The sequence below is a fragment of the Somniosus microcephalus genome, chromosome 7 (genome assembly GCF_052327205.1).
Source record: "Somniosus microcephalus isolate GS21.2 chromosome 7, FLI_Smic_1.0, whole genome shotgun sequence".
Lineage (NCBI taxonomy): Eukaryota > Metazoa > Chordata > Chondrichthyes > Squaliformes > Somniosidae > Somniosus > Somniosus microcephalus.
In genome coordinates this window covers 27,930,857-27,955,186 of record NC_140993.1, presented here as the reverse complement: position 1 = coordinate 27,955,186, position 24,330 = coordinate 27,930,857, and the positions used below count along the sequence as shown (strand labels likewise).

Here is a 24,330-nt window from a genome sequence, read left to right as displayed (position 1 = left end):
AGAGGCGGAGAGGTTTAGGGTGGGAATTCCAGAGCTTAGGGTCTAGTCAGCTGAAGGCACGGCCGCCAATGGTGGAGCGATTAAAATAGGGCATTTGCAAGAGGCCAGAATTGGAGGAGCGCAGAGATCTTGGAGGGTTGTAGGGCTGAAGGTGGTTACACAAGGGTAAACATCTTCTCTACATCTACACTATTGAACGCCATCGTAAAGACGTCTATCAGGTCACCTCTCTCTTTTTTCTAGTTGTTAGACAAGACCAGTTGCTGCAGTTCCTCCTTCTCTGCCTCCACTGTAGGTTTTGCCCACCCTGCTCACTGTCGGTCAGACATTCCTCTTCCTGCACCTCTATCTCTCTATGTGGTGTGACCATATTCTGGAATAAACTGTACAGATAGTTACCCCCTAGGGAGCCAGCAGGTAAGTGCGTAGATTTTTTCCGATCGGAAGCATCGGCCCGCAGGAAGCCACCGATCGAAAAATCCAGCCCATTATTGTGTACGGCTTAATTTTTTTTTAATATTCATCAAAATGAGGGATATGCATGCTGATAAGAGAGCATTTCTTCACATTTTGCACTCCCCAGTTCAGGTATAACCCACGTTAGATTCTTGGTGAAATGGTAATTTTATTACTGTTTTCATTTTTTTTTAATGGGATGTGGGCGTCGCTGGCAAGGACAGCATTTATTGCCCATCCCTAATTGCCCTTGAGAAGGTGGTGGTGAGCCACCTTCTTGAACCGCTGCAGTCACTGCGGTGAAGGTACTCCCACAGTGCTGTTAGGGAGGGAGTTCCAGGGTTTTGACCCAGCGACAATGAAGGATCCGTGATATACTTCTAAGTCAGGATGGTGTGTGACTTGGAGGGGAACTTGGAGGTGGTGGTGTTCTGATGCACCTGCTGCCCTTGTCCTTCAAGGTGGAAGAGGTCGCGGGTTTGGGTGGTGCTGCCGAAGAAGCCTTGGCGAGTTGCTGCAGTGCATCTTGTAGATGGTACACACTGCAGCCACGGTACGCCGGTGGTGGAGGGAGTGAATGTTTAAGATGGTAGAGGGGGCGCCAATCAAGCGGGCTGCTTTGTCCTGGATGGTGTCGAGCTTCTTGAGTGTTGTTGGAGCTGCACGCATCCAGGTAAGTGGAGAGTATTCCATCACACTCCTTACTTGTGCCTTGTAGATGATAGAAAGGCTTTGGGGAGTCAGGAGATAAGACACTCGCCGCAGAATACCCAGCCTCTGACCTGCTCTTGTTGCCACAGTATTTATGTGGCTGGTCCAGTTAAGTTTCTGGTCAATGGTGACCCCCCCCAGGATGTTGATGGTGGGGCATTCGGTGATGGTAATGCCATTGAATGTCAAGGGGTGGTGGTTAGACTCTCGCTTGTTGGAGATAGTCATTGCCTGGCACTTCTGTGGTGCGAATGTTACCTGCCACTTATCAGCCCAAGCCTGAACGTCGTCCAGGTCTTGTTGCATGCGGGCATGGACTGCTTCATTATCTGAGGAGTTTTGAATGGCACTGAACACTGTGCAATCATCAGCCAATATCCTCATGTCTGACCTTATGTTGGAGGGAAGGTCATTGATGAAGCAGCTGAAGATGGTTGGGCCTAGGACACTGCCCTGAGGAACTCCTGCAGCGATGCCCTGAGGCTTTGATGATTGACCTTCAATCACCACAACCATCTTCCTTTGTGCTAGGTATGACTCCAACCAGTGGAGCGTTTTCCCCCCGATTCCCATTGACTTCAGTTTTACTAGTGCTCCTTCATGCCACACTCGGTCAAATGATGCCTTGATGTCAAGGGCAGTCACTCACCTCACGTCTGGAATTCAGCTCCTTTGTCCATGTTTGGACCAAGGCTGTAGTGAGGTTGGGAGCTGAGTGGTCTTGGCGGAACCCAAACTGAGCATCAGTTAGCAGGTTATTGGTGAGCAAGTGCCGCTTGATAGCACTGTCAATGACACCTTCCATCACTTTGCTGATGATTGAGAGTAGACTGATGGAGCGGTAATTGGCCGGGTTGGATTTGTCCTGCTTTTTGTGGACAGGACACACCTGAGCAGTTTTCCATATTGTCGGATAGATGCCAGTGTTGTAGCTGTACTGGAACAGCTTGGCTAGAGGCACAGCTAGTTCTGGAGCACAAGTCTTCAGCACGATAGCCGGGATGTTGTCGGGGCCCATAGCCTTTGCTGTATCCAGTGCGCTCAGCTGTTTCTTGATATCATGTGGAGTGAATCGAATTGGCTGAAGACTGGCTTATGTGTTGGTGGGGACCGCAGGAGGAGGCCGATATGGATCATCCACTCGGCACTTCTGGCTGAAGATGGTTGCAAACTCTTCAGCCTTGTCTTTTGCACTCACGTGCTGGCTCCACCATCACTGAGGATGGGGATGTTATTGGAGCCTCCTCCTCCCGTTAGTTGTTTAATGGTCCACCACCATTCACGACTGGATGTGGCAGGACTGCAGAGCTTTGATTTGATCCATTGATTGTGGGATCGCTTAGCCCTGTCTATAGCATGCTGCTTCCGCTTTTTAGCATACATGTAGTCCTGTGTTGCAGCTGCCCCAGGTTGGCACCTCATTTTTAGGTATGCCTGTGCTGCTCCTGGCATGCCCTTCTACAGTCCTTATTGAACCAGGGTTGGTCCCCTGGCTTGATGGTAATGGTAGAGTAAGGGATATGCTGGGCCATGAGGTTACAGATTGTGGTGGAATACAATTCTGCTGCTGCTGATGGACCACAGCACCTCACGGATGCCTAGCTTTGAGCTGCTCTGTACTGAATCTATCCCATTTAGCACGGTGGTAGTGCCACACAACACGATGGAGGGTGTCCTCGGTGTGAAGACGGGACTTCGTCTCCACAATGACTGTGCGGTGGTCACTGCTACCAATACCGTCATGGACAGATGCATCTGTGACAGGTAGATTGGTGAGGATGAGGTCAAGTAGGTTTTTCCCTCGTGTTGGTTCTCTCACCACCTGTCGCAGGCCCAGACTGGCAGTTATGTCCTTCAGGACTCGGCCAGCTCGGTCAGTAGTGGTGCTCCCGAGCCACTCTTGGTGATGGACATTGAAGTCCCCCACCCAGAGTACATTCTGTGCCCTTGCTACTCTCAGTGCTTCTTCCAAGCTGTGCTCAACATGGAGGAGTACTGATTCATCAGCTGAGGGAGGACGATAGATGGTAATCAGCAGGAGGTTTCCTTGCCCATGCTTGACCTGAAGCCATGAGACTTCATGGGGTCCGGAGTCAATGTTGAGGACTCCCAGGGCCACTCCTTCCCGACAGTATACCACTGTGCCCGCACCCCTGGTGGGTCTGTCCTGCCAGTGGGACAGGACATACCCAGGTATGGTGATGGAGGAGTTTGGGACATTGGCTGAAAGGTATGATTCTGTGAGTATGACTATGTCAGGCTGTTACTTGACTAGTCTGTGGGACAGCTCTCCCAATTTTGGCACAAGTCCCCAGATGTTGGTGAAGAGGACTTTGCAGGGTTGACTGGGCTGGGTGTGCCGTTGCCGTGTCTGTAGCCGGTGTCGAGGTCGATGCCGGGTGGTCCGTCCGGTTTCATTGTTATTATTTTGTTTCGTAGCGGTTTGATGCAACGGAGTGGCTTGCTAGGCCATTTCAGAGGGCAACTAAGAGTCAACCACATTGCTGTGGGTCTGGAGTCACGTATAGGCCGGACCAGGTAAGGACGGCAGATTTCCTTCCCTGAAGGACATTAGTGAACCAGATGGGTTTTTACGACAATCCGATAATTCCCTGAGAGAGGGGAGGTTTTCATCCCATCGCCCTGGGCTGCATTTAAACTCAGCTGCAGAAATGAAAAGGACAGTGTTTAAATTCACTCTGGTCCCCAGGCCTGTACGATTCAATTTTTTACGACTAATGTTTAGACAGTACACCTCACCTGTCCCGAGGCGTGGGGGTACGTGCCAGCAATGTGGAGAGGACAGGGCCGTGCGAAAGGACCCGGGAGCTTGTTTCTGGCAATGCTCCTTCTGGCGTTAGTTCGCTGAACAATTTGATGTTTTCTCTTCTAGATATCTCGAAGGCCCTGATATTAACTGAACTTGGCTCAATTCGTGATCCCGTAGCAGTAAAGATGCTCTTTAATAACATGGAGAGGTTGCTTAAGGTGCAAGCACATGGGTAAGAATGTCTAAAAATGATGCAGATATTAACCAATTTTCAAAACAGCTTTGAAACTGCTTTTTTCAATTGTTTCTGATGCTGCAATGCGCTTGGATTATCACAGAACCCTATCAATGCAGAGTAAAACCTGCGTCTGCTTAAAACCCGAGATGCTTGGGAGTTAATGTGCATAGGCCCCTGAAGGTGGCAGGACATATTGAGAGAGTGGTTAACAAAGCATATGGGATCTTGGGCTTCATAAATAGAGGTATTGAGTACAAAAGTAGAGAAGTTATGCTGAACCTTTATAAAGCGCTGAGTATTGCGTCCAGTTCTGGTCACCACGCTTTAGGAAGGATGTGAAGGCCCTTGAGAGGGTACAGAGGAGATTTACCAGGATGGTTGCGGGGATGGGGGATCTTAGCTACAAGGACAGTTTGGAGAAGCTGGATTTATTTTCATTAGAGCAAAGGCGGTTGAGGGGTGATTTGATAGAGGTGTACAAGATTATGACGGGTTTGGATAGGCTAGACGGGGAAAGGCTGTTCCCACTAGTTGATGGTACAAGGACTAGGGGGCACAGATTTAAGGATTTGGGCAAGAGATACAGGGGGGATGTGAGGGAAAACCTTTTTATGCAGCGAGTGGTGAGAACCTGGAACTCGCTGCCGACAGAAGTGGTGGAAGCGGAGTCACAATGTTTTTAAGGGGAGACTGGATAGGCACTTGAGGGAAATAAACTTGCAGGGGATAGAGCGGGGGAATGGGACTGACTGGATTGCTCTACAGAGAGCCAGCACGGACTCGATGGGCCGAATGGCTTCCTTCTGTGCCGTTCTGATTCCTTGAGTAATAAAAGTATAATTTCATCAAGAGCTTTAGAAAGTATAAAAGAGAATTTAGCTCATTTGGTCTGAATAGCACCTAAACAGCCCCCCCGCACCCCCCATTAAATTCCAATCTTTTATTGACTCTCCACCAATGTTCCCTCGAATTCTTTTTCCGTGCACGGTCCCTTTAACTGGCTGCGCGACCCACTCAAATTTTCACACTTGCGCAGTTTGTTCAATGTAAAAGCCAGCGAGCGGCCCGCACGGGACCTCCAGACCGCTTGCGGCCCGCGCAGCTTAGCGGGAACGTTGCTCTTCACCGTTTGCTGTTTTATTTTTGTAGAAGCAAAGAATTCTGCAGCACAGACAGCAGCCATTTGCCCCATCATTGCCTGTATCGCCTCCCCATTCTCTTGCCCCTTTTCCCATGTATTTTTATATAAAGCATAATCTGGACTGATTATTAATAGAAATAAAAGGAAGAATTGTGGGTGTCAGAAATCAGAAATTAAAAACAGCAGGTCAGCAGATAGCTGAAAGAGGAAGATATTTGAGGGCACAAAAGCAAAATACTGCGGATACTGGAAATCTGAAATAAAAACAGAAAATGCTGGAAATACTCAGCAGGTCAGGCAGCATCTGTGGAGATGAGAAACGAGAGTTAACATTTCAGGTCGATGACCTGAAGGGTCAGTTCTGACGAAGGGTCATCGACCTGAAACTTTAATCTGTTTCTCATGCTGCCTGACCTGCTGAGTATTTCCAGCATTTTCTGTTTTTATTTCAGATATTTGAGGGTATCATCCAAAGCAGTAACCTTCCGATTTCAGATGTTAATTAACCCGCTGTGTATTTCCAGCATTTTCCCTTCTTATTCCTGGACCTGTTGGTGCTGATTTGTTTGTATTGTTTCTTTCTCTAGTTTTTCTACTATTTCCCCTCACGCGCTCTCCAACCTCACCTTGTCCATCACCTCTTGGTCTCTTGACCTGTTTCCCACTAAACTGCTGACCACCCAACTTCCCTCGCTGGCCCTCGTGATGGCTGACATTGCAAATGGCTCTCTCTCCTCGGGTACTGTCCCCCTCCCTTTCAAAACCCTAATCCTAATGTATCACAGCCCCTCTTCAAAAACGCTACATAAGAACATAAGAAATAGGAGCAGGAGTCGGCCATTTGGTCCTTCGAGCCTGCTCCGCCATTCAATAAGATCATGGCTGGTCTTCTACCTCAACTCCAATTTCCTGCACGATCCCCATATCCCTTGATTCCCTTAATATCCAAAAATCTATCGATCTCTGTCTTGAATATACTCAACGACTGAGCATCCACAGCCCCCTGGGGTAGAGAATTCCAAAGATTCACCACCTTCTGAGTGAAGAAATTTCTCCTCATCTCAGTCCTAAATGGTCGACCCCTTATTCTGAGACTGTGACCCCTGGTTCTAGACTCCCCAGCCAGGGGAAACATCCTCCCTGCATCTACCCTGTCAAGCCCTGTAAGAATTTTGTATGTTTCAATGAGATCCCCTCATTCTTCTAAACTCTAGAGAATATAGGCCTAGTCTACTCAATCTCTCCTCATAGGACAATCCCCCCATCCCAGGATTCAGTCTGGTGAACCTTCGTTGCACTCCCTCTATGGCAAGTATATCCTTCCTTAGCTAAGGAGACCAAAACTGTACACAATACTCCAGGTGTGGTCTCACCAGGGCCCTATATAATTGCAGTAAGACATCTTTACTCTTGTACTCAAATCCTCTTGTAATAAATAGATTTTAAATTGGTAGATTTTTGAATATTAAGCCAATCAAGGGATATGGGGATAGTGCAGGAAGGTGGAGTTGAGGTAGAAGATCAGCCATGATCTTATTGAATGGCGGAGCAGGCTCGAGGGGCCAAATGGCCGACTCCTGCTCCTATTTCTTATGTTCTTATAAAGGCCAACATACCATTTGGTCTCGTAATTGCTCGCCTCGATAGCCACTGTCCTTGCAAACTACCGGCGCATCTCCAACCGCCCTTTCCTCTCCAAAGTCGTTGAACGTGTTGTCACCTCCCAAATCCGTGCCCACCTTTCCTGCAACTCTGTGTTTGAACCTCTCAGAAACTTGCCCGTGCCACTGCTCTGAAACGGCCCTAATCAAAGTCGCAAATGACACCCTGTGTGACTGTGACCGTGGTGCACTCTCCCTCCTCCAACGCCTCTCCTCCGAGGTGCCGCTTGGTCGGACTGCCTTCGCTTAGCTCTACTCTTGTCTAGAAAGTCGTAGCCAGAGCATCTGCTTCCAAAAACCCTTAGTCCCCTCCAGACGTGACTATACCAGCGCTCACCTAGCTGGCCTCCCTCCCTCCACCCTCCATAAGCTTCAGCTGATCAAGAATTCTGCTGCCCGTATCCGAACCTGTACCAAGTCCCGCTCGCTTATCACCAATGTGCTCACTGACCTACATTGGCTCCCAGTACCTCAACACTTCAGATGTCAAATGCTCATCCGCCTGTTCAAATTCCCCCCATGGCCTCGCCCCTCCCTATCTCTGTAACCTTCTCCAGCCCCGACAGCCAATGTTCCCTTTCAGCTGCGCGGCTGCGCTGCGCTCTGCAGCTCCCCTGCAGCCGGCTCACCGGCTTTTAAATAGGAAAAACCGCACACGCCCGGTATTTTGAATGGGCCGAAGCATCCAAAAAAAATGAAAGGGAACACTGCCGAAAACCCTCCGAGAACTCTGCATTCTTCCAACTCTGACCTCCTGTGCATCCCTCCCCACTCCCATTGCCTGATCTATGGCAGCCATGCCTTAAGCCGTCTAGGCCCTAAACTCTGGAATTCTTTCCCTAAGCCTTTATGTATCTCCAACTCCCTCTCCTCCTTGAAGACCTTCCTTAAAACCCACCTGTTTGAGCAAAGCTTTCAGTCACCCCTCCGAGAATTTCCTTCTGGATCTCAGTGATGAGTTTTCTCTGATTACACTTCTGCGAAGGCCTTGGGATAATTTTTTTGAATGTTAAAGGCGCCATGTAAATGCAGATCGTTGTTGTTTGTTGAGTTATGTGGCTTCGTGGAGGCCAGGGACTTATTTTTCAGAAACAACCTCATCCCAACATAAAACCTGCATCTTCTTAAGATCCCAGCTCGCAACCCAGTGGTTTGAAATTGTGGGTAGTCAGCTGAACAAAATCTATACACACAGGAGAGCATCTCAAATACCCTACAAATGTGAAAGGAAGGGAGCCTTCAATCTACCAATAACTTTAAAGTAAGAAGAATGGTCCTTGAAGTCTAGTGGGCAGCGAAGGCAATCTCATTAGTGCAGATTGTTGGCTGTAATTCCACTGCTTTTATTTAATGGTTTTTCTCTGATTCCTAGGATCAGGATAATAGGAAGTGCTGCTCTTGATCTGTGCCATGTGGCGACTGGTGATGTGGAGGCCTTTTACCAGTTTGGCCTGCACTGCTGGGACATGGCTGCTGCAGCTGTCATTGTCAGGGAGGCTGGTGGGATCATGATGGACACAGCAGGTAGGAGTTGATGACTATTAGATTCTGTCTTTTAACGGCACTTCATTTTTACCTGAATATGGGATCACATCCATCCGAGAATCCGACCGGCTATTTGTTTCCTATAGGGTTTGCATTCCGATCCCAATCTCAAAGTCCAATTAAGTCTGTTTTACCAGGTTACATAGAAACATAGAAGATAGGAGCAGGAGTAGGCCATTCGGCCCCTCGAGCCTGCTCCGCCATTCAATGCGATCATGGCTGATCATCCAAGTTCAGTACCCTGTCCATGCTTTCTCCCCATACCCCTTGATCCCTTTAGCCTTAAGAAATATATCCAACTCCTTCTTGAATATATTTAATGAATTGGCCTCTACTGCCTTCTGTGGTAGAGAATTCCACAGGTTCACCACTCTCTGGGTGAAGAAATTCCTCCTCATTTCTGTCCTAAATGGCTTACCCATTATCCTTAGCTGGCTGTGAATGTGTTAGCCGTGGCTCAGTGGGTAGCACCCTCGCCTCTGAGTCAGAAGGTTGTGGGTTCAAGTCCCACTCCAGGGACTTGAGCACAAAAATCCAGGCTGACATTCCCAGTGCAGTGCTGAGGGAGTGCTGCACGGTCGGAGGTGCCGTCTTTCCGATGAGACGTTAAACCGAGGCCCCGTCTGCCCTCTCAGGTGGATGTAAAAAATGCCATGGCACTATTTTGAAAAAGAGCAGGGGGAGTTATCCCCGGTGTCCTGGGCCAATATTTATCCCTCAATCAACATCACTAAAACAGATTTTCTGGTCATTATCACATTGCTGTTTGTGGGAGCTTGCTGTGCGCAAGTTGGCTGCCACGTTTCCTACATTACAACAGTGACTACACTTCAAAAAGTACTTCATTGGCTGTAAAGCGCTTTGGGACGTCCGGTGGTCGCGAAAGGCGCTATAGAAATGCAAGCCTTTTTATTTTTTCTGAGAGTATCTCTTTAAGGTGTTTTCTCACCTACCTGATTTCTGATATCCCTGGCTCTCTGACAACTGAAAGTAGGTAGACCTATTCCCAGGTCACCCTCCTAGTGCTGCTTTTGAGCCAGCCCATAAGAGCTGCACCGTGAACAACAGCCTAGTGATGAGATTCCCTCCGCTAGACGCCTCTCGCCACAGCTGAGATCAACAAATGAGTGATACAGTGGGGGGAATTTTAAGCCCCAAAAATGGGCGAGTTTGGGTCGGGTGGGATGTTAAAATGTTAAAAATCTGAATCCCAACCCCAGCCCGTCCACTTCCGGTTTTAACGGAGGCGGGACAAGGAACGGGCAACCAACCCGCTCTCAGGAGGCGCACTGGCAATTTAAATATTATGAGGCTCATATTTAACCACCATTTTAAATTTAAACCGAGCCAGCCGAGTTTTCCGGGCCTCGGTAAACCCGGCGGCTAAAGGGAGGCGAGGACTACTGGACCCAGCAGGTGAGTGCCTTTCCACTTACCTGCTGGATCCAGTTTGCCTGCTTCACCCACTCCCCACAATCGGAACCCCCTCCCCCCACCCTTCCGATCTCCTCCACAACTCTTCTGCTCTCCATCACGAGGCCTCCGATCCCTCCCTCCTCTCCACTCCCTGGCTGCGGCCTGGTGCCGAAGGCCTACCTGACCAACAGCCAGCCAGCCTCTCCATCTGGCTGGCTGCGGCTGGGAAACGAAGACAAAAAGTGCTAATCAGGTCCTGCTGTCAAATTCGGCAGGACCTGAGGGAAACCCGTTCTTTTGGGTTTTCCCACCTCAAAGCAACACCCCCCACCCCGCTCCCTCCCCGCCTCCGAGTAAATATCCAGCCCAGTGAGTCTCCAATCCAACCCGTATCCCTCCATTCCCATGTGCAATGCAGCGAAGCTCCAAATACGCCTCCCTCGAATGACCTGTAACGGTTAGCAAGCTGAACTCTTCCTGTGATTGGACACTTCACTGGGACAATCATGACTTGACAGGTTAGCTTCAAGTCAGTTCCATTAATGGAACCTGCAGGAGAAGACCTGTCAGTAAGGTGGCTGGGACTCTTTCCACTTGGCTCCAGATAACCCCGTTAAGCCAATGTCCTAATGAGTAGGGTGGTCTTAGCTGGACCACCAGCAGGAAGCTTACTAATGCTCTCTGTTAATAGGCTGTATGGTTTTAGCTGGTTAAACTACAGCAGTACACCTGTGCACACTGGAAAATCCTTCAGCTTTAACTCGGCCAAGGTGGGCTTAAGGTCTCTAGATTTGGGGAAGTGGTAAGTGTCTCTATGTAGACCATGTAGGGCAAACAAAAAATCTATCTGTTTGGATTTCTCAATAGTTTGGTTGGAGACACTTAAAGCAAAGTGATTGGTTTCCACATACAAGCATCTTCCTTTGTATCGGGTATGACTCCAGCCATTGGCGGGACTTCCCTTTGACCCCCCCCCCCCGCCACATTGACTTCAGTTTTACTAGGCAATGCCATACTTGGCCAAATGCTGTCTTGATGTCGAGGGCAGCTGCTCTCTCTCACATCTTCTCCTCCAGTATTCAGTTCTTATGCCCACGTCTGTGTCAAGGCCATGTTGAGGTCTGGGGCCCGAGTGATTGCAGCGGAACCTGAACTGAGTGTCGGTGAGCACACAAGGGTGCTGGCTTTCTCCCTCAGACCTGCCGAAGAAGTGAACTGTGCCACTTTGAGAGTAGACTGCTGGCTCTTGGGTGACTTGTGGGAAGAACGAGCAGAGGGATAAAAGCAGAACGGAGAGAATGGGATGCAAACCGTCATAGGTACGTAGCCAACATACGCTCAAATCCTTGACCCAGGTCACTTTCCGTCTATGGGCAGCAGTAACTTTTGCATCTTTTTCTTCTTCACCCTTTCTCAGTTTTTGTATTCTTGATGTCATGAGAAGTTAAACCGAGGCCCCGTCTGCTCTCTCAGGTGGACGTCAAAGATCCCGTGGGCACTATTTCGGAGAGAAGCTGGGGAGTTATCACCGGTGTCCTGGGGCCAATATTAATCCCTCAATCAACATCACTAAAAAAAAACAGATTATCTGGTCATTATCACATTGCTGTGTGCGGGAGCTTGCTGTGCGCAAATTGGTTGCCGCGTTTCCCACATTACAACAGTGACTCCACTTCAAAAAGTACTTCATTGGCTGTAAAGTGCTTTGGGATGTCCGGTGGTCATGAAAGGCGCTATATGAATGCAAGTCTTTCTTTTTAATTGCTTTGTGGAAGTCATTGAGATTAAGTTGAGTGTTATTGAAAGAAAGAAAAAAAGACTTGCATATATATAGTGCCTTTCACGACCACTGCTCGTCTCAATGAAGTACTTTTTGAAGTGTAGTCACTGTTGTAATGTGGGAAACGCGGCAGCCAATTTGCGCACAGCAAGCTCCCACAAACAGCAATGTGATAATGACCAGGTAATTTTTTTAAATGTTGGTTGGGGGGGGGGGGGGGTGGTGGGGGGATAAATATTGGCCAGGACACTGGGGAGAACTCACCTTCTCGTCTTCGAAATAGTGCCCATGGGATCTTGTAGGTCCACCTGAGAGAGAAAGACAGCATCTCCGACAGTGCAGCACTCCCTCAGCACTGCACTGGAGTGTCAGCCTAGCTTTATTTGCTCTGGAGTGGAACTTGAACCCACAACCTTCTGAGGCGAGGGTGACCTTCTGACTCAGAGCCGAGGGTGCTACCCACTGAGCCACAGCTGACGCTGAGCAAACAATGGTTGATACTTGTACCAGTGTAGTCATGTCAAAGCTTGCAGCGTCCAGTTTTTATATGGATTGAGCCTACGTTTACAGAGCCGACTTCAGTTGTGGTTATCTCGTTTCTAGGAGGACCGCTGGACCTCATGTCCCGTAGGGTGGTGGCTGCTGGCACCTCCGAGATGGCTCGCCAGATTGCCCAGGAGCTGCAGCCAGTGGCGTACAAGCGGGATGACGGCATCGAAGGCGCAAATGACTCACTGTCCAAATAAGGGCAAGTTCGGCGCACTCGCTGGCGGAACCGTAGCGGAGTCCCGCTGTCGAATTTTAAAATAGCTCACAGTGACGAGCTGCCGCGATGTCCTCACTGCACCACTGCTGCAAAAAAAAAAACAGCGAACTGGTCGAATAATGTCTCACTCTCACTGCACGAATCAACAGTGTGCGTCTTCTATAATATGAGTTGTGCTGGTCTAATTTTCTACTGTTACCACTTAATGTTTGGACAGACTGATGAATGTAACTCGCTGTGGGGCGAGGGTGGAGGGACCCGCGGGATCGGGTTGAACGCCGGTTTTACTCTGACTTCAATGGAAAGTAAAATCAGGCTGGGTGTAAATCCAGCGTTGCACCTGATCCCGACGGGCGGGATAGTCTGTTAAAATTTACTAGGCTGGAGCTGACAGAGTAACTTACTGACACGGGATGGGACAGTGCAGGAGGCTGGGAATAAGACTGCGATGCTGTAAAATTTCAGTGAAAGTATTTGAAAAATCTATATTATATAACATCACTTTTAAGGTTTATTTCCCAGATTAATCTCCCACCTTTTATCCCATTTCAACAACTCAAAGTATTCATTACTGATGGAGAAAATGAATTTTTTTTTCCGCTTAAACCGTTCTCTGTTTAGTGGCGTGGCCGTCTAGGTGTTTTGGTTTGCGAAAACTGGTTGAATCGGATTTAAATGGGGTAACATGGGTCTTCAGTGGGAGAGCAACACGGAGCGATAACGAACCCGCAGCCCGTGATCAATGGGAATGAACATTGGGCGGGGTCTGAAACAGCCTCCTGCGCCCCTGGCGCATTCCCGCCAAAGATCCGTTTCACCCCCTAAAGGTTTGAATCCAAACCAAATATTTTTGTACCTAATTTTTTCATGTTAATCACCGTCGAATGCAGCAGTTTTCACTGCAAGGTCTAACAGTCAGTCAGTCGGGTGAGCACAGAGCGAGAGCTGCTCAGACTACTTAAAAAAAAAAAAAAATCCTATTTTTAAAAATATCTTATATTTCAGGGTTTTATTAAGTTTACTGAAAATGCAAATGTTGGCATAGAAATAAAATTTAACCGAACTGTTCATTAATAAACGGCTTTAAATTATTGTTTTGTTTCGTATCTCAAACTCAATTGGACTCTGAGGGTAATCAAGGGATGCGAGGATTGGTCGGGAAAGTGGAGTTGAGGTGGAAGATCAGCCGTAGAAGATAGGAGCAGGAGTAGGCCATTTGGCCCCTCGAGCCTGCTCCGCCATTCAATGAGATCATGGCTGATCATCCAAATTCAGTACCTGGTCCCTGCTTTCTCCCCATATCCCTTGATCCCTTTAGCCTTAAGAAATATATCCAACTCCTTCTTGAATATATTTAATGAATTGGCCTCAACTGCCTTCTGTGATAGAGAATTCCACAGGTTCACCACTCTCTGGGTGAAGAAATTCCTCCTCATCTCAGTCCTAAATGGCCTACCCCTTATCCTTAGACTGTGACCCCTGGTTCTGGACTCTCCGACCATCGGGAACATCCTTCCTGCATCTAGTTTGTCAAGTCCTGTCAGAATTTTATAAGTTTCAATGAGACCCCCTCTCATTCTTCTAAACTCCAGCGAGTACAAGCCCAATCGTCCCAATCTCTCCTCATAGTGCAAAGAGACCTGGCTGTTCTTGTGCACCAGTCACTGAAGGTAAGCATGCAGGTGCAGCAGGTGGTTAAGAAGGCAAATGGTATGTTGGCCTTCGTAGCAAGAGGGTTCGAGTACAGGAACAAGGATGTCTTGCTACAGTTGTACAGGGCCTTGGTGAGACCACACCTTGAGTATTGTGTGCAGTTTTGGTCGCCTTATCTGAGGAAGGACGTTCTTGCCATGGAAGGAGTGCAGCGAAGATTCACCAGGCTGATACCTGGGATGGCAGGAATGACGTATGAGGAGAGATTGTGTCAATTGGGCTTATACTCACTGGAGTTTAGAAGATTGAGAGGGGATCCCATCGAAACCTATAAAATTTTGTCAGGCCTGGACAGACTAGATGCAGGAAGGATGTTTCTGATGGCCGGGGAGTCCAGAACCAGGGGTCATAGTCTAAGGATAAGGGGTAAGCCATTTAGGACTGAAATGAGGAGGAATTTCTTCACCCAGAGAGTGGTGAACCTGTGGAATTCTCTGCCACAGAGGGCGGTGGAGGCCAGTTCATTAAATATATTCAAGAAAGAGTTGGATATATTTCTTAAGGCTAAAGGGATCAAGGGATATGGGGAGAAGGCAGGGACAGGGTACTGAATTTGCATGATCAGCCATGATCTCATTGAATGGCGAAGCAGGCTCAAAGGGCCGAATGGCCTACTCCTGCTCCTATCTTCTATGTTTCATACGTCATTCCTGCCATCCCAGGTATCAGCCTGGTGAATCTTCGCTGCACTCCCTCCATGGCAAGAACATCCTTCCTCAGATAAGGCGACCAAAACTGCACACAATACTCAAGATGTGATCTTATTGAATGGCGGAGCAGGCTCGAGGGGCCGAATGGCCGACTCCTGCTCCTATTACTTATGTTCATTTGGATACACAATTCGACTCTTTGGCATTTCAGAATCTGGATGAAAAGTGTCTTAACCAGTTCAATTAATGAAAGGTTTTGCAGCTTAAAATATCTTAAGCCTCTAATACTTGGAACGATGACCTTTATTCACTCACGGACTGTGGGCGTTGCTGGCAAGGCCGGCATTTATTGTCCATCCCTAGTTACCCTCGAGCAGGTGGTGGGTGAGCCACCTTCTTGAACCGCTGCAGTCCGTGTGGTGAAGGTACTCAGGCCAACATCCCCAGCATCGAAGCTTTGACCACGCTCGATCAGCTCCGATGGACGGGTCACATTGTCCGCATGCCCGATACAAGACTCCCAAAACAAGCGCTCTACTCAGAGCTCCGGCACGGCAAGAGAGCCCCAGGTGGGCAGAGGAAACTCTTCAAGGACACCCTCAAAGCCTCCTTGAAAAAGTGCAACATCCCCACCGACACCTGGGAATCCCTGGCCCAAGACCGCACAAAGTGGAGGAGAAGCATCCGGGTAGGCGCCGAACACCTCCAGTCTCTTTGCCGGGAGCAAGCGGAAGCCAAGCGCAAGGAGCGCAAGGAGCGCACGTCAACCCAAGCACCCCACCCACCCGCCCCTTCAACCACCGTCTGCCCCACCTGTGACAGAGACTGTAGGTCCCGCATTGGACTCATCAGTCACCTGAGAACTCATTTTTAATGTGGAAGCAAGTCATCCTCGGTTCCAAAGGACTGCCTAAGAAGAAGGTACTCCCATAGTGCTGTTAGCGAGGGAGTTCCAGGATTGTGACCCAGCAACGATGAAGGAACGGCGACATATTTCCAAGTCAGGATAGTGCGTGACTTGGAGGGGAACTGGGCATCAAGAGGTTAAATTCCACATTGTCCTGTCTCTACCACCGGAAACACGGTTTGTGTGACCTTGTCGGCCTTGGAACAGTGTACGTGTGTTTTTGCCTCCTTTGTTGGTTATACATTTTGTTCTCCTTAGAGCAGAGACGGTTAAGAGGAGATTTGATAGAGGTGTTGAAAATCATGAATGGTTTTGATAGAGTAAATAAGGAGAAACTGTTTCCAGTGGCAGAAAGGTCGGTAACCAGAGGACACAGACGTAAGGTCATTGGCAAAAGAACCACAGAGATGACATGAGTTTTTTTTTATGCAGCGAGTTGTGATGATCTGGAACACTGCCTGAAATTTGCAGGGCTATGGGGAAAGAGCAGGGGGAGTGGGACTAATTGGAGAGCTCTTTCAAAGAGCTGGCATAGGTACGATGGGCCAAATGGCCTCCTTCTGTGCTGGATCATTCTATTATTCCCGTTGATCTCTTAAGTATTTGTAACATGCAGAAGCTTTGGTGGCTCAGTCAAGCTCAAGTGATACCCGGGCACGTCAAGGCCGGCGTGGGTCTGGATCGACAATAGAATAAATGCTGGTTCGGTGAGTTTATTGATGGAGTAGCTGAGCTACACAGATCAGGAACATCTCGTGTTTGAAACCCAGTCTGTGCTGAGGTTCCTGATCGTTATCCGGTGGCCTCCCACTGAAAGTGCCTGTGTCTCTCTGTGTTGGGTGAGAACAGGATGGGACACAGCTGTGATACGTCCTACTATCAAATCCTACGTCAACACTCACTGCCAGTGCTCACACATAAATAGTTACTCATGAGGAATAGAGAGCCCTAATATCTAAGTTTGCTGACAACACTAAGCTCAGGTGGCTCAGTACACCGTGTAGATGGGAGCGGAAAGCTGCAAAGGGACATTGATTGATTGAGTGAGTGGGCAAACCTTTGGCAGATGGAGTTCAATGTAGGGAAGTGTGAGGTCATCCACAAGAAAGATCGATCAGAGTATTTTCTAAATGGCGAGAAGCTGGGAACTGTGGAGGAGCAGCGAGATTTAGGGGCCCAAGCACAGAAATCACTAAAAAACTAATGGACAAGTGCAAAATATAATAAAAAGGCTAATGGAATGCTGGCCGTTATCTCAAAGGGGCTGGAATACAAAGCGGTGGAAGTTATGTCACAGTTGTAAAACTCTTTGGTTAGACCCCATTTAGAGCACTGCGTTCAGTTCTGGGCATCGCTCCCCAGGAAGGAGATAGAGGCCTTGGAGGGGGTGCAGCGCAGATTCACCAGAATGATGCTGGTTATGAGGCCAGGTTGGTTGGACTAGGCTTGAATTCCCTTGAATATAGAAGCTTAAGGGGTGATCTAATTGAGATGATGAAAGGATAGGGTAAATAGAGAGAAACTATCTCCTCTGGTGGGGGAGTCTAGCACAAGGGGGCATAACCTTAACGTTAGATCGAGGCTGTTCAGGGGTGATATCAGAGACCACTTCACACAAAGGGTAGTGGAAATCAGGAACTCTCTCCCCCCAAAAAGCTGTTGAGGCTGGAGGGATCAATTGAAAATTTCAAAACTGTGATTGATAGGTTTTTGTTAGGCAAGGGTCTTCTTCTTAGGCAGTCCCTCGGAACCGAGGATGACTTGCTTCCACATTAAAAATGAGTTCTCAGGTGTCCAATGCGGGACCTGCAGTCTCTGTCACAGGTGGGGCAGATGGGTTTGAAGGGGCGGGTGGGTGGCTGGGGTGCTTGGGTTGACGTGCGCTGCTTGCGCTTGGCTTCTGCTTGTTCCTGCCGAAGAGACTCTGAAGTGTTCGGCGCCTTCCCCAATGCTTCTCCAGGCAAGGGTATTAAACGTTACGGAACCAAGGCAGGTGGATGGAGTTGAGATACAGATCAGCCATGATGTAATTGGATGTTGAAGCAGGCTCGAGGGGCTGAATGTCCTCCTCCTGTTCCTATAAGAGATTCCGATGCCCTGTGGAACTGCACCCCATCAAGAAGCTAACATCTTCAGCAAAATGGAAAACAATTTGGCGAGAAGAGAAAGCTTAACACTGCAAATTTCTTATAAGTCTGACAGAAAAACATTTAGAATTTGTTTGAAAATTTTATTTATTCATTCACATCTTCAAAGATGTGAAGCAAAATAAAAACTAGATTTAAATAGGCACCGGTAGAAAATTCTGACGTGAACTGTACAAGTTGCCTGTGCCGTACCCATATCATTAAAGTAGTGAATATAACAACAGTTATTCTGTTTGCATATCGCCCACATGTTGAAGCACCAATGTCCAGCTTGAAAAACTGTGGCTGCTATTTAGTGAAGTCCTCTTGCTTTGCACCATCATACCTTTTGTCTCTTAATCACTCCTGCCTATCACAGACCTTCCCTTTTGTTCTTCCCCTCCCCCCTTTCCCTGCCCCTGCGCTCGCTTAAAACCTGTCAGATCTCGAACTTTTTCCAGTTCTGACGAAAAGTCATCGACCTGAACCATTAACTCTGTTTCTCTCTCCACAATTGATCCCTGGTTGTCCGATGAGGAGAGATTGTGTAGAATGGGCCTATACACTCTGGAGTTTAGAAGAGAGGTGATCTCATTGAAACGTATAAGATTCTGAAGGGGGATTGACAGGGTAGATGCTGAGAGGTTATTTTCCCCTGGCTGGAGAGTCTAGAACTAGGGGGCATAGTCTCAGGATAAGGAGTCGGCCATTTAAGACCGGGATGAGGAGGAATTTCTTCACTCAGAGGGTTGTGAATCTTTGGAATTCTCTGCCCCAGAGGGCTGTGAATGCTGAGCCTTTGAGTATATTCAAGGCTGAGGTCGATAAATTTTTGGACTCTAGGGGAATCAAGGGATATGGGGATAGGACGGGAAAGTGGAGTTGAGGTCGATGATCAGCCATGGTCTTATTGAATGGCGGAGCAGGCTCGAGGGGCTGTATGACCTACTCCTGCTCCTAATTCTTATGTTCTTAAAGACATCAAAATTGTAGCTTTAAAAATGGCAAGGCGGTGGTATTGTTGTCGTGAATATGCACTTTGTGTTGGAGGATAATTTAAAGCTCGTTACTCAATCCCCCAAAGGGCTTTGCTGGAAAAGGACCACCAGCCCATGGTGCCTGAATATTCAGAACACGACAAGCTACTTTATTGCACTTTTACATTACGTATGTGAATATTCACTTTTTGCAATTGCAGGGCCAAGGTAGTTAACGGAAACTTTTTTAAAAATTCATTCATGGCATGTGGGCGTTTCTGGCAACGCCAGCATTTATTGCCCATCCCTAATTGCCCTCGAGAAGGTGGTGGTGAGCTGCCTTCTTGAACCGCTACAGTCCGTGTGGTGAAGGTACTCCCACAGTGCTGTTAGGGAGGGACTTCCAGGATTTTGACCCAGTGACGATGAAGGATCGGCCGATATATTTCCAAGTCAGGATGGTGTGTGACTTGGAGGGGAACGTGGAGGTGGTGGTGTTCCCATGCGCCTGCTGCCCTTGTCCTTCTAGGTGGTAGAGGGTTTGGGAAGTGCTGTCGAAGAAGCCTTGGCGAGTTGCTGCAGTGCATCTTGTAGATGGTACACACTGCAGCCACGGTACGCCGGTGGTGGAGGGAGTGAATGTTTAAGGTGGTGGATGCGGTGCCAATCAAGCGGGCTGCTTTGTCCTGGATGGTGTCGAGCTTCTTGAGTGTTGTTGGAGCTGCACTCATCCAGCTAAGTGGAGAGTATTCCATCACACTCCTGACTTGTGCCTTGCAGATGGTGGAAAGGCTTTGGGGAGGCAGGAGGTGAGGCACTTTAAGGAGAGCTGTATCCATGGACATCTGAATGCAGTAATAAACCAGGTTTTTTTTAATGATCCTTGGACTAATTAAGTTAATTTTTAAAAAACATATGGAAAATAATAACTTCAAATATCTTGGGTAACACAAGTCAATAATTGTAGCGAATGAACTGGGGCCAGTACAAAAACCCAAAATCCCCTTTTGTACTTGTGCAAGATTTTTCTTTGCTAAATTTGACAGGATGAATTTCACAACCTTTCACTGCTGTAAGACGAGTTAAAATAAAGTAATGAAGGAAACTGCGGTAGAAATAACGGTGGCGGGGCTAGTCACATGATATATAATGTTCTCACAATTAGACTCAACACCAACAGCATCAACCAGCAGTATTGAAAATATCCAGCCAGGTGAATGCGTCTGTTTAACGTAGATACACAGTTACATCCCCTCACTAAGACAGCCCTGCAGACCCCACTTGTTCACTGGGTCAGTGCACCCGCTGGTGGTTTTCTTAATATTCGTTCATGGAAAGTGGGCGTCGCCGGCAAGGCCAGCATTTATTGCCCACTCCTAATTGCCGTCGAGAAGGTGGTGGTGGTGAGCCGCCGCCTTGAACCTCAGAGGGGCAGTTAAGAGTCAACCACATTGCTGTGGGTCTGGAGTCGCATATAGGCCAGACCGGGTAAGGTTTTCTTCCCTAAAAAAGGGACATTAGTGAACCAGATGGGTTTTTAATGACAATCCGGTAGTTTCATGGTCACCATTACTGACACTAGCTTTTTATTTAATTAACTGAATTTAAATTCCCCAGTTGCCGTGGTGGGATTTGAACTCACGACTACTGGATCATTAGTCCAGGCCTATGGATCACTAGCCCAGTAACATAACCACTACGCTACCGATGCTGCGAAGATCACAACTCTACAAGGTTCGCTAGCTGACCTCAGTCAAGCTACAGTAGGGGGCGCTACAATCGGCTTCAGTGTCTCTCAGCTAGCGAGGGGAGAGAGAAAAAAAATCAGCCAGGGTTCCTAGTCCTGATCTCTAGTATGTCACTGCCCCGCCCCCCCGCCCCAAGGTGGCCGTGGTGAATGTCAGGTGAGGACTGTGAGCTGCGAAACCTTCCGTTGTTGAACGTGGAGGGGTGCGCCATGGAGTCACTCATTGCCTAAGCTCAAAAACGAAGATTGGCCAATTAGGTGGGGCAGTGGAGTGCTGACAGAACCAGACTCCAGAAAACGTTTATGTTTTCAGGAGAGAAGGTGAGGAGATGGGGAGGGCAGGGAAGACAAGCATTCCATTGACCTGCACCATGCAGTGGGCTGCGTTTCATGCACTGGTGCTGCGTTTCATATAGAGCTGCACCATGCGCTGGTGCTGTACATTCATATAGGGCTGCACCATGCAGTGGAACACTGTCTCGCATCCCGAGATTACCAGAGAGAGTTTCAATTTATGCCAATGCGAGAGAGGGTGGAAAGGATCGGAATACACACAGGAAACCGGCCGTGCTCCTTTTCACAAGCTATAGTGACCACCGCCAGTGGCGCAGAGCACAGGGAGGGCGATGTCACTCTGCTCTGTCCTGACTCAGAAATAGAGTAAGGCACAACAGGGTCAGGGAGAGAAGTAAACTAAAAATACTTATATATCACAATAAGCTGGTGTTGCAAGGTCCCTTAAAAGTGTAGTCAAAGGAAATTCTGCCCCTGATCGCTATCCAGTGACCGTTGCTGGCAAGTGTGTAGACATTAGGTAAAAACAGCTGAGTGCTGTAGTTTGCCCCTGCAGTTGAATAGCCTCTTGGCCCAGACTATCTCAACTCATACATGAAAAAAAATAGTGCCTTGGATCATAGAAATTTGCGGCACAGAAGGAGGCCATTCGGCCCATTGTGTCTGTGCCTGTCGAAAAAGAGCCACCCAGCCTAATCCCACTTTCCAGCCCTGTAGGTTATGGCACTTCAAGCGCATATCCAAGTACTTTTAAATGTGATGAGGGTTTCTGCCTCTACCACCCTTTCAGGCAGTGAGTTCCAGACCCCACCACTCTCTGGGTGAAAAAAGTTCTCAACTCCCCTCTAATCCTTCTACCAATTACTTTAAATCTGTGCCCCCTGGTTATTGACCTCTCTGCTAAGGGAAACAGTTCTTTCCTATCCACTCTATCCAGGCCCCTCATAATTTTATACACCTCAATTAAATCTCCCCTCAGCCTCCTCTGTTCCAAAGAAAACAACCCCAGCCTCTCCAATCTTTCCTCATAGCTAAAATTCCCCAGCCCAGGCAACATCCTCATAAATCTCCTCTGTACCCTCTTGTGTGATCACATCTTTCCTGTAATGTGGTGACCAGAAATGTAGGCAGTACTCTAGCTGTGGCCTAACCAGTGTTTTATACAGTTGGCTACACATGACTGTGGAATTATACACCAGCAAGGAGTTACTGCCTTAGAAAAAACATAGAAGATAGGAGCAGGAGTAGGCCATTCGGCCCCTCGAGCCTGCTCCGCCATTTAATGAGATCATGGCTGATCATCCAAATTCAGTACCCTGTCCCTGCTTTCTCCCCATATCCCTTGATCCCTTTAGCCTTAAGAAATATATCTAACTCCTTCTTGAATGTATTTAATGAATTGGCCTCAACTGCCTTTTGTGGTAGAGAATTCCACAGGTTCACCACTCTCTGGGTGAAGAAATTCCTCCTCATCTCAGTCCTAAATGGCTTACCCCTTATCCTTAGACTGTGACCCCTGGTTCTGGACTTCCCCGCCATCGGGGTGATACCTGGGATGGCAGGAATGACGTATGAGGAGAGATTGGGTCGATTGGGCTTATACTCGCTGGAGTTTAGAAGAATGAGAGGGGATCTCATTGAGACTTATAAATTTCTAACAGGACTGGACAGACTAGATGCAGGAAGGATGTTCCCAATGGCGGGGGAGTCCAGAACCAGGGGTCACAGTCTAAGGATAAGGGGTAAGCCATTTAGGACAGAGATGAGGAGGAATTTCTTCACCCAGAGAGTGGTGAACCTGTGGAATTAAGGCTAAAGGGATCAAGGGATATGGGGAGAAAGCAGGGACAGAGTACCAAATTTGGATGATCAGCCATGATCTCATTAAATGGCGGAGCAGGCTCGAGGGGCCGAATGGCCTACTCCTGCTCCTATCTTCTATGTTTCTATGACTAGGGGACACAGATTTAAGGTTTTGGGCAAGAGATAAAGGGGGGGGACGTGAGGGAAAACTTTTTTACGCAGCAAGTGCTGAGGACCTGGAACTCGCTGCCGACGGAAGTGGTGGAAGCGGAGATATTCAATGTTTTCAAGGGGAGATTGGATAGGCACTTGAGGGAAATAAACTTGCTCCACAGAGAGCCGGCACAGACTCGATGGGCCGAATGGCATCCTTCTGTGCCGTTATGACTATCTGACTGGCAATAACCAATTTCATTAAAACCGTCCAAAGGCGCAAGTTACAAGCCAATCTTACTTGTCTTACTCTACAGCTTTATACAATGGTTATATTAACATTCACTTCAAACTCATACCAAGATTTTTTTAAATGGCTGCTCTAATCTACAAGCTCCTTGTGATTGCTGCTCATTGTAGTATAGGATCTCCGTAGCCACACTGCCGCTCAATGGCGAGGTTGTAATGATTGCCCTTCCCATCTTTATAGGCACTCGTGACAATCCGCAGCCATCCAGACTCTCCCTGTGGGGATTAGAGACAGGAACAATAATCAGCCTTTCCGAATTATTCAGATGTTTTATATCAATATACTTGTAGTAGTTAAAAATAAATTGCCCAATGAATCTGCTCTGTGGTGTCATCCGTCAATACATTTATAGTGGGAGCTCTCAGAAAGGCAATTGTAGGTGACAATCATGTATAAATAAATTGCTTTTTACATATAAATAGAACTCGCCCAAAAATAAATTATAATGGAGTCGCTCAATGCATGTGCCCTTTGCTTAGCAAGGATGCTGCATCATAGAAGGGTTTACATGTCAAGGTTACTGCATCATAGAAGTGTACCATTTCTTCTACACTATCATCCAGCTATCCAACAGTAATTAATCATTTTAAATCAGAGAGCGATAGGTTTTTGCTAGCCAGGGGTATTAAGGGATATGGAGCCAAGGCGAGTGGATGGAGTTAAGATACAAATCAGCCGTGATCTTATTGAATGGCGGAACAGGCTCGAGGGGCTGAATGACCTCCTCCTGTTCCTAGTAGTTGAAATCAGTGTGGAAGGGATCAGATGTAACAATAAAAATAATCTGCTTAATTTAATTTCCGAATTTACTTTGCCCATCATTCTGTCCCAGTAGAACAGTAGTATAACAAGTATCGACTGCCTGTTCTTGAGTAATCTAGGCCTAGAAATACATTTACATGGTAGGCAGGGAACTTTTTCCTTTAAGAGGGGAACGCAGGAACAAGAGGATATGACTTTCAAATGAGAACTAACTAAATGTAAATCCAGAAAAGCATTTCTTCATAGAGTTGAGAATGTGGAAGACAGTGATGCAGAAAACCTTGGGTGCAGAATAAGTTGCGTCCTGGCCAATATTTATCCCTCAATCAAGATCGCTAAAACAGATTATCTGGTCATTATCAAACATTGCTGTTTGTGGGAGCTTGCTGTGTGCAAATTGGCTG

The 24,330-nt window shown here is 47.8% G+C and overlaps 2 protein-coding genes across 6 annotated transcripts in view; one reads left to right on the top strand and one right to left on the bottom strand.

The window, feature by feature from the left end:
- Positions 1-24,330, bottom strand: part of LOC147114575 (cathepsin Z-like) — a 92,849-nt gene that overhangs the window by 37,741 nt on the left and 30,778 nt on the right. Inside the window, exons 6-7 of one of the 3 annotated variants that reach the window (XM_085992345.1) lie at positions 23,214-23,379; positions 12,483-12,570 (exon numbers count right to left, since the gene is read on the bottom strand). In XM_085992345.1, the coding sequence (XP_085848471.1) occupies positions 23,266-23,379 (114 nt within the window). In that variant the 3' untranslated portion in view covers positions 12,483-12,570; positions 23,214-23,265. Of the gene's footprint in view, positions 1-12,482; positions 12,571-17,970; positions 19,703-23,213; positions 23,380-24,330 lie in introns of those variants that run through there. The other 2 variants (XM_085992347.1, XM_085992346.1) reach the window with 2 other exon arrangements.
- The window catches only part of impa2 (inositol monophosphatase 2), a 73,387-nt gene that overhangs the window by 44,961 nt on the left and 4,096 nt on the right, over positions 1-24,330 (top strand). The window contains exons 6-9 of one of the 3 annotated variants that reach the window (XM_085992342.1): positions 4,061-4,169; positions 8,350-8,501; positions 11,015-11,257; positions 12,322-12,432. In XM_085992342.1, coding sequence (XP_085848468.1) covers positions 4,061-4,169; positions 8,350-8,501; positions 11,015-11,220 — 467 coding nt within the window. In that variant the 3' untranslated portion in view covers positions 11,221-11,257; positions 12,322-12,432. Of the gene's footprint in view, positions 1-4,060; positions 4,170-8,349; positions 8,502-11,014; positions 11,258-12,321; positions 13,578-24,330 lie in introns of those variants that run through there. The other 2 variants (XM_085992343.1, XM_085992344.1) reach the window with 2 other exon arrangements.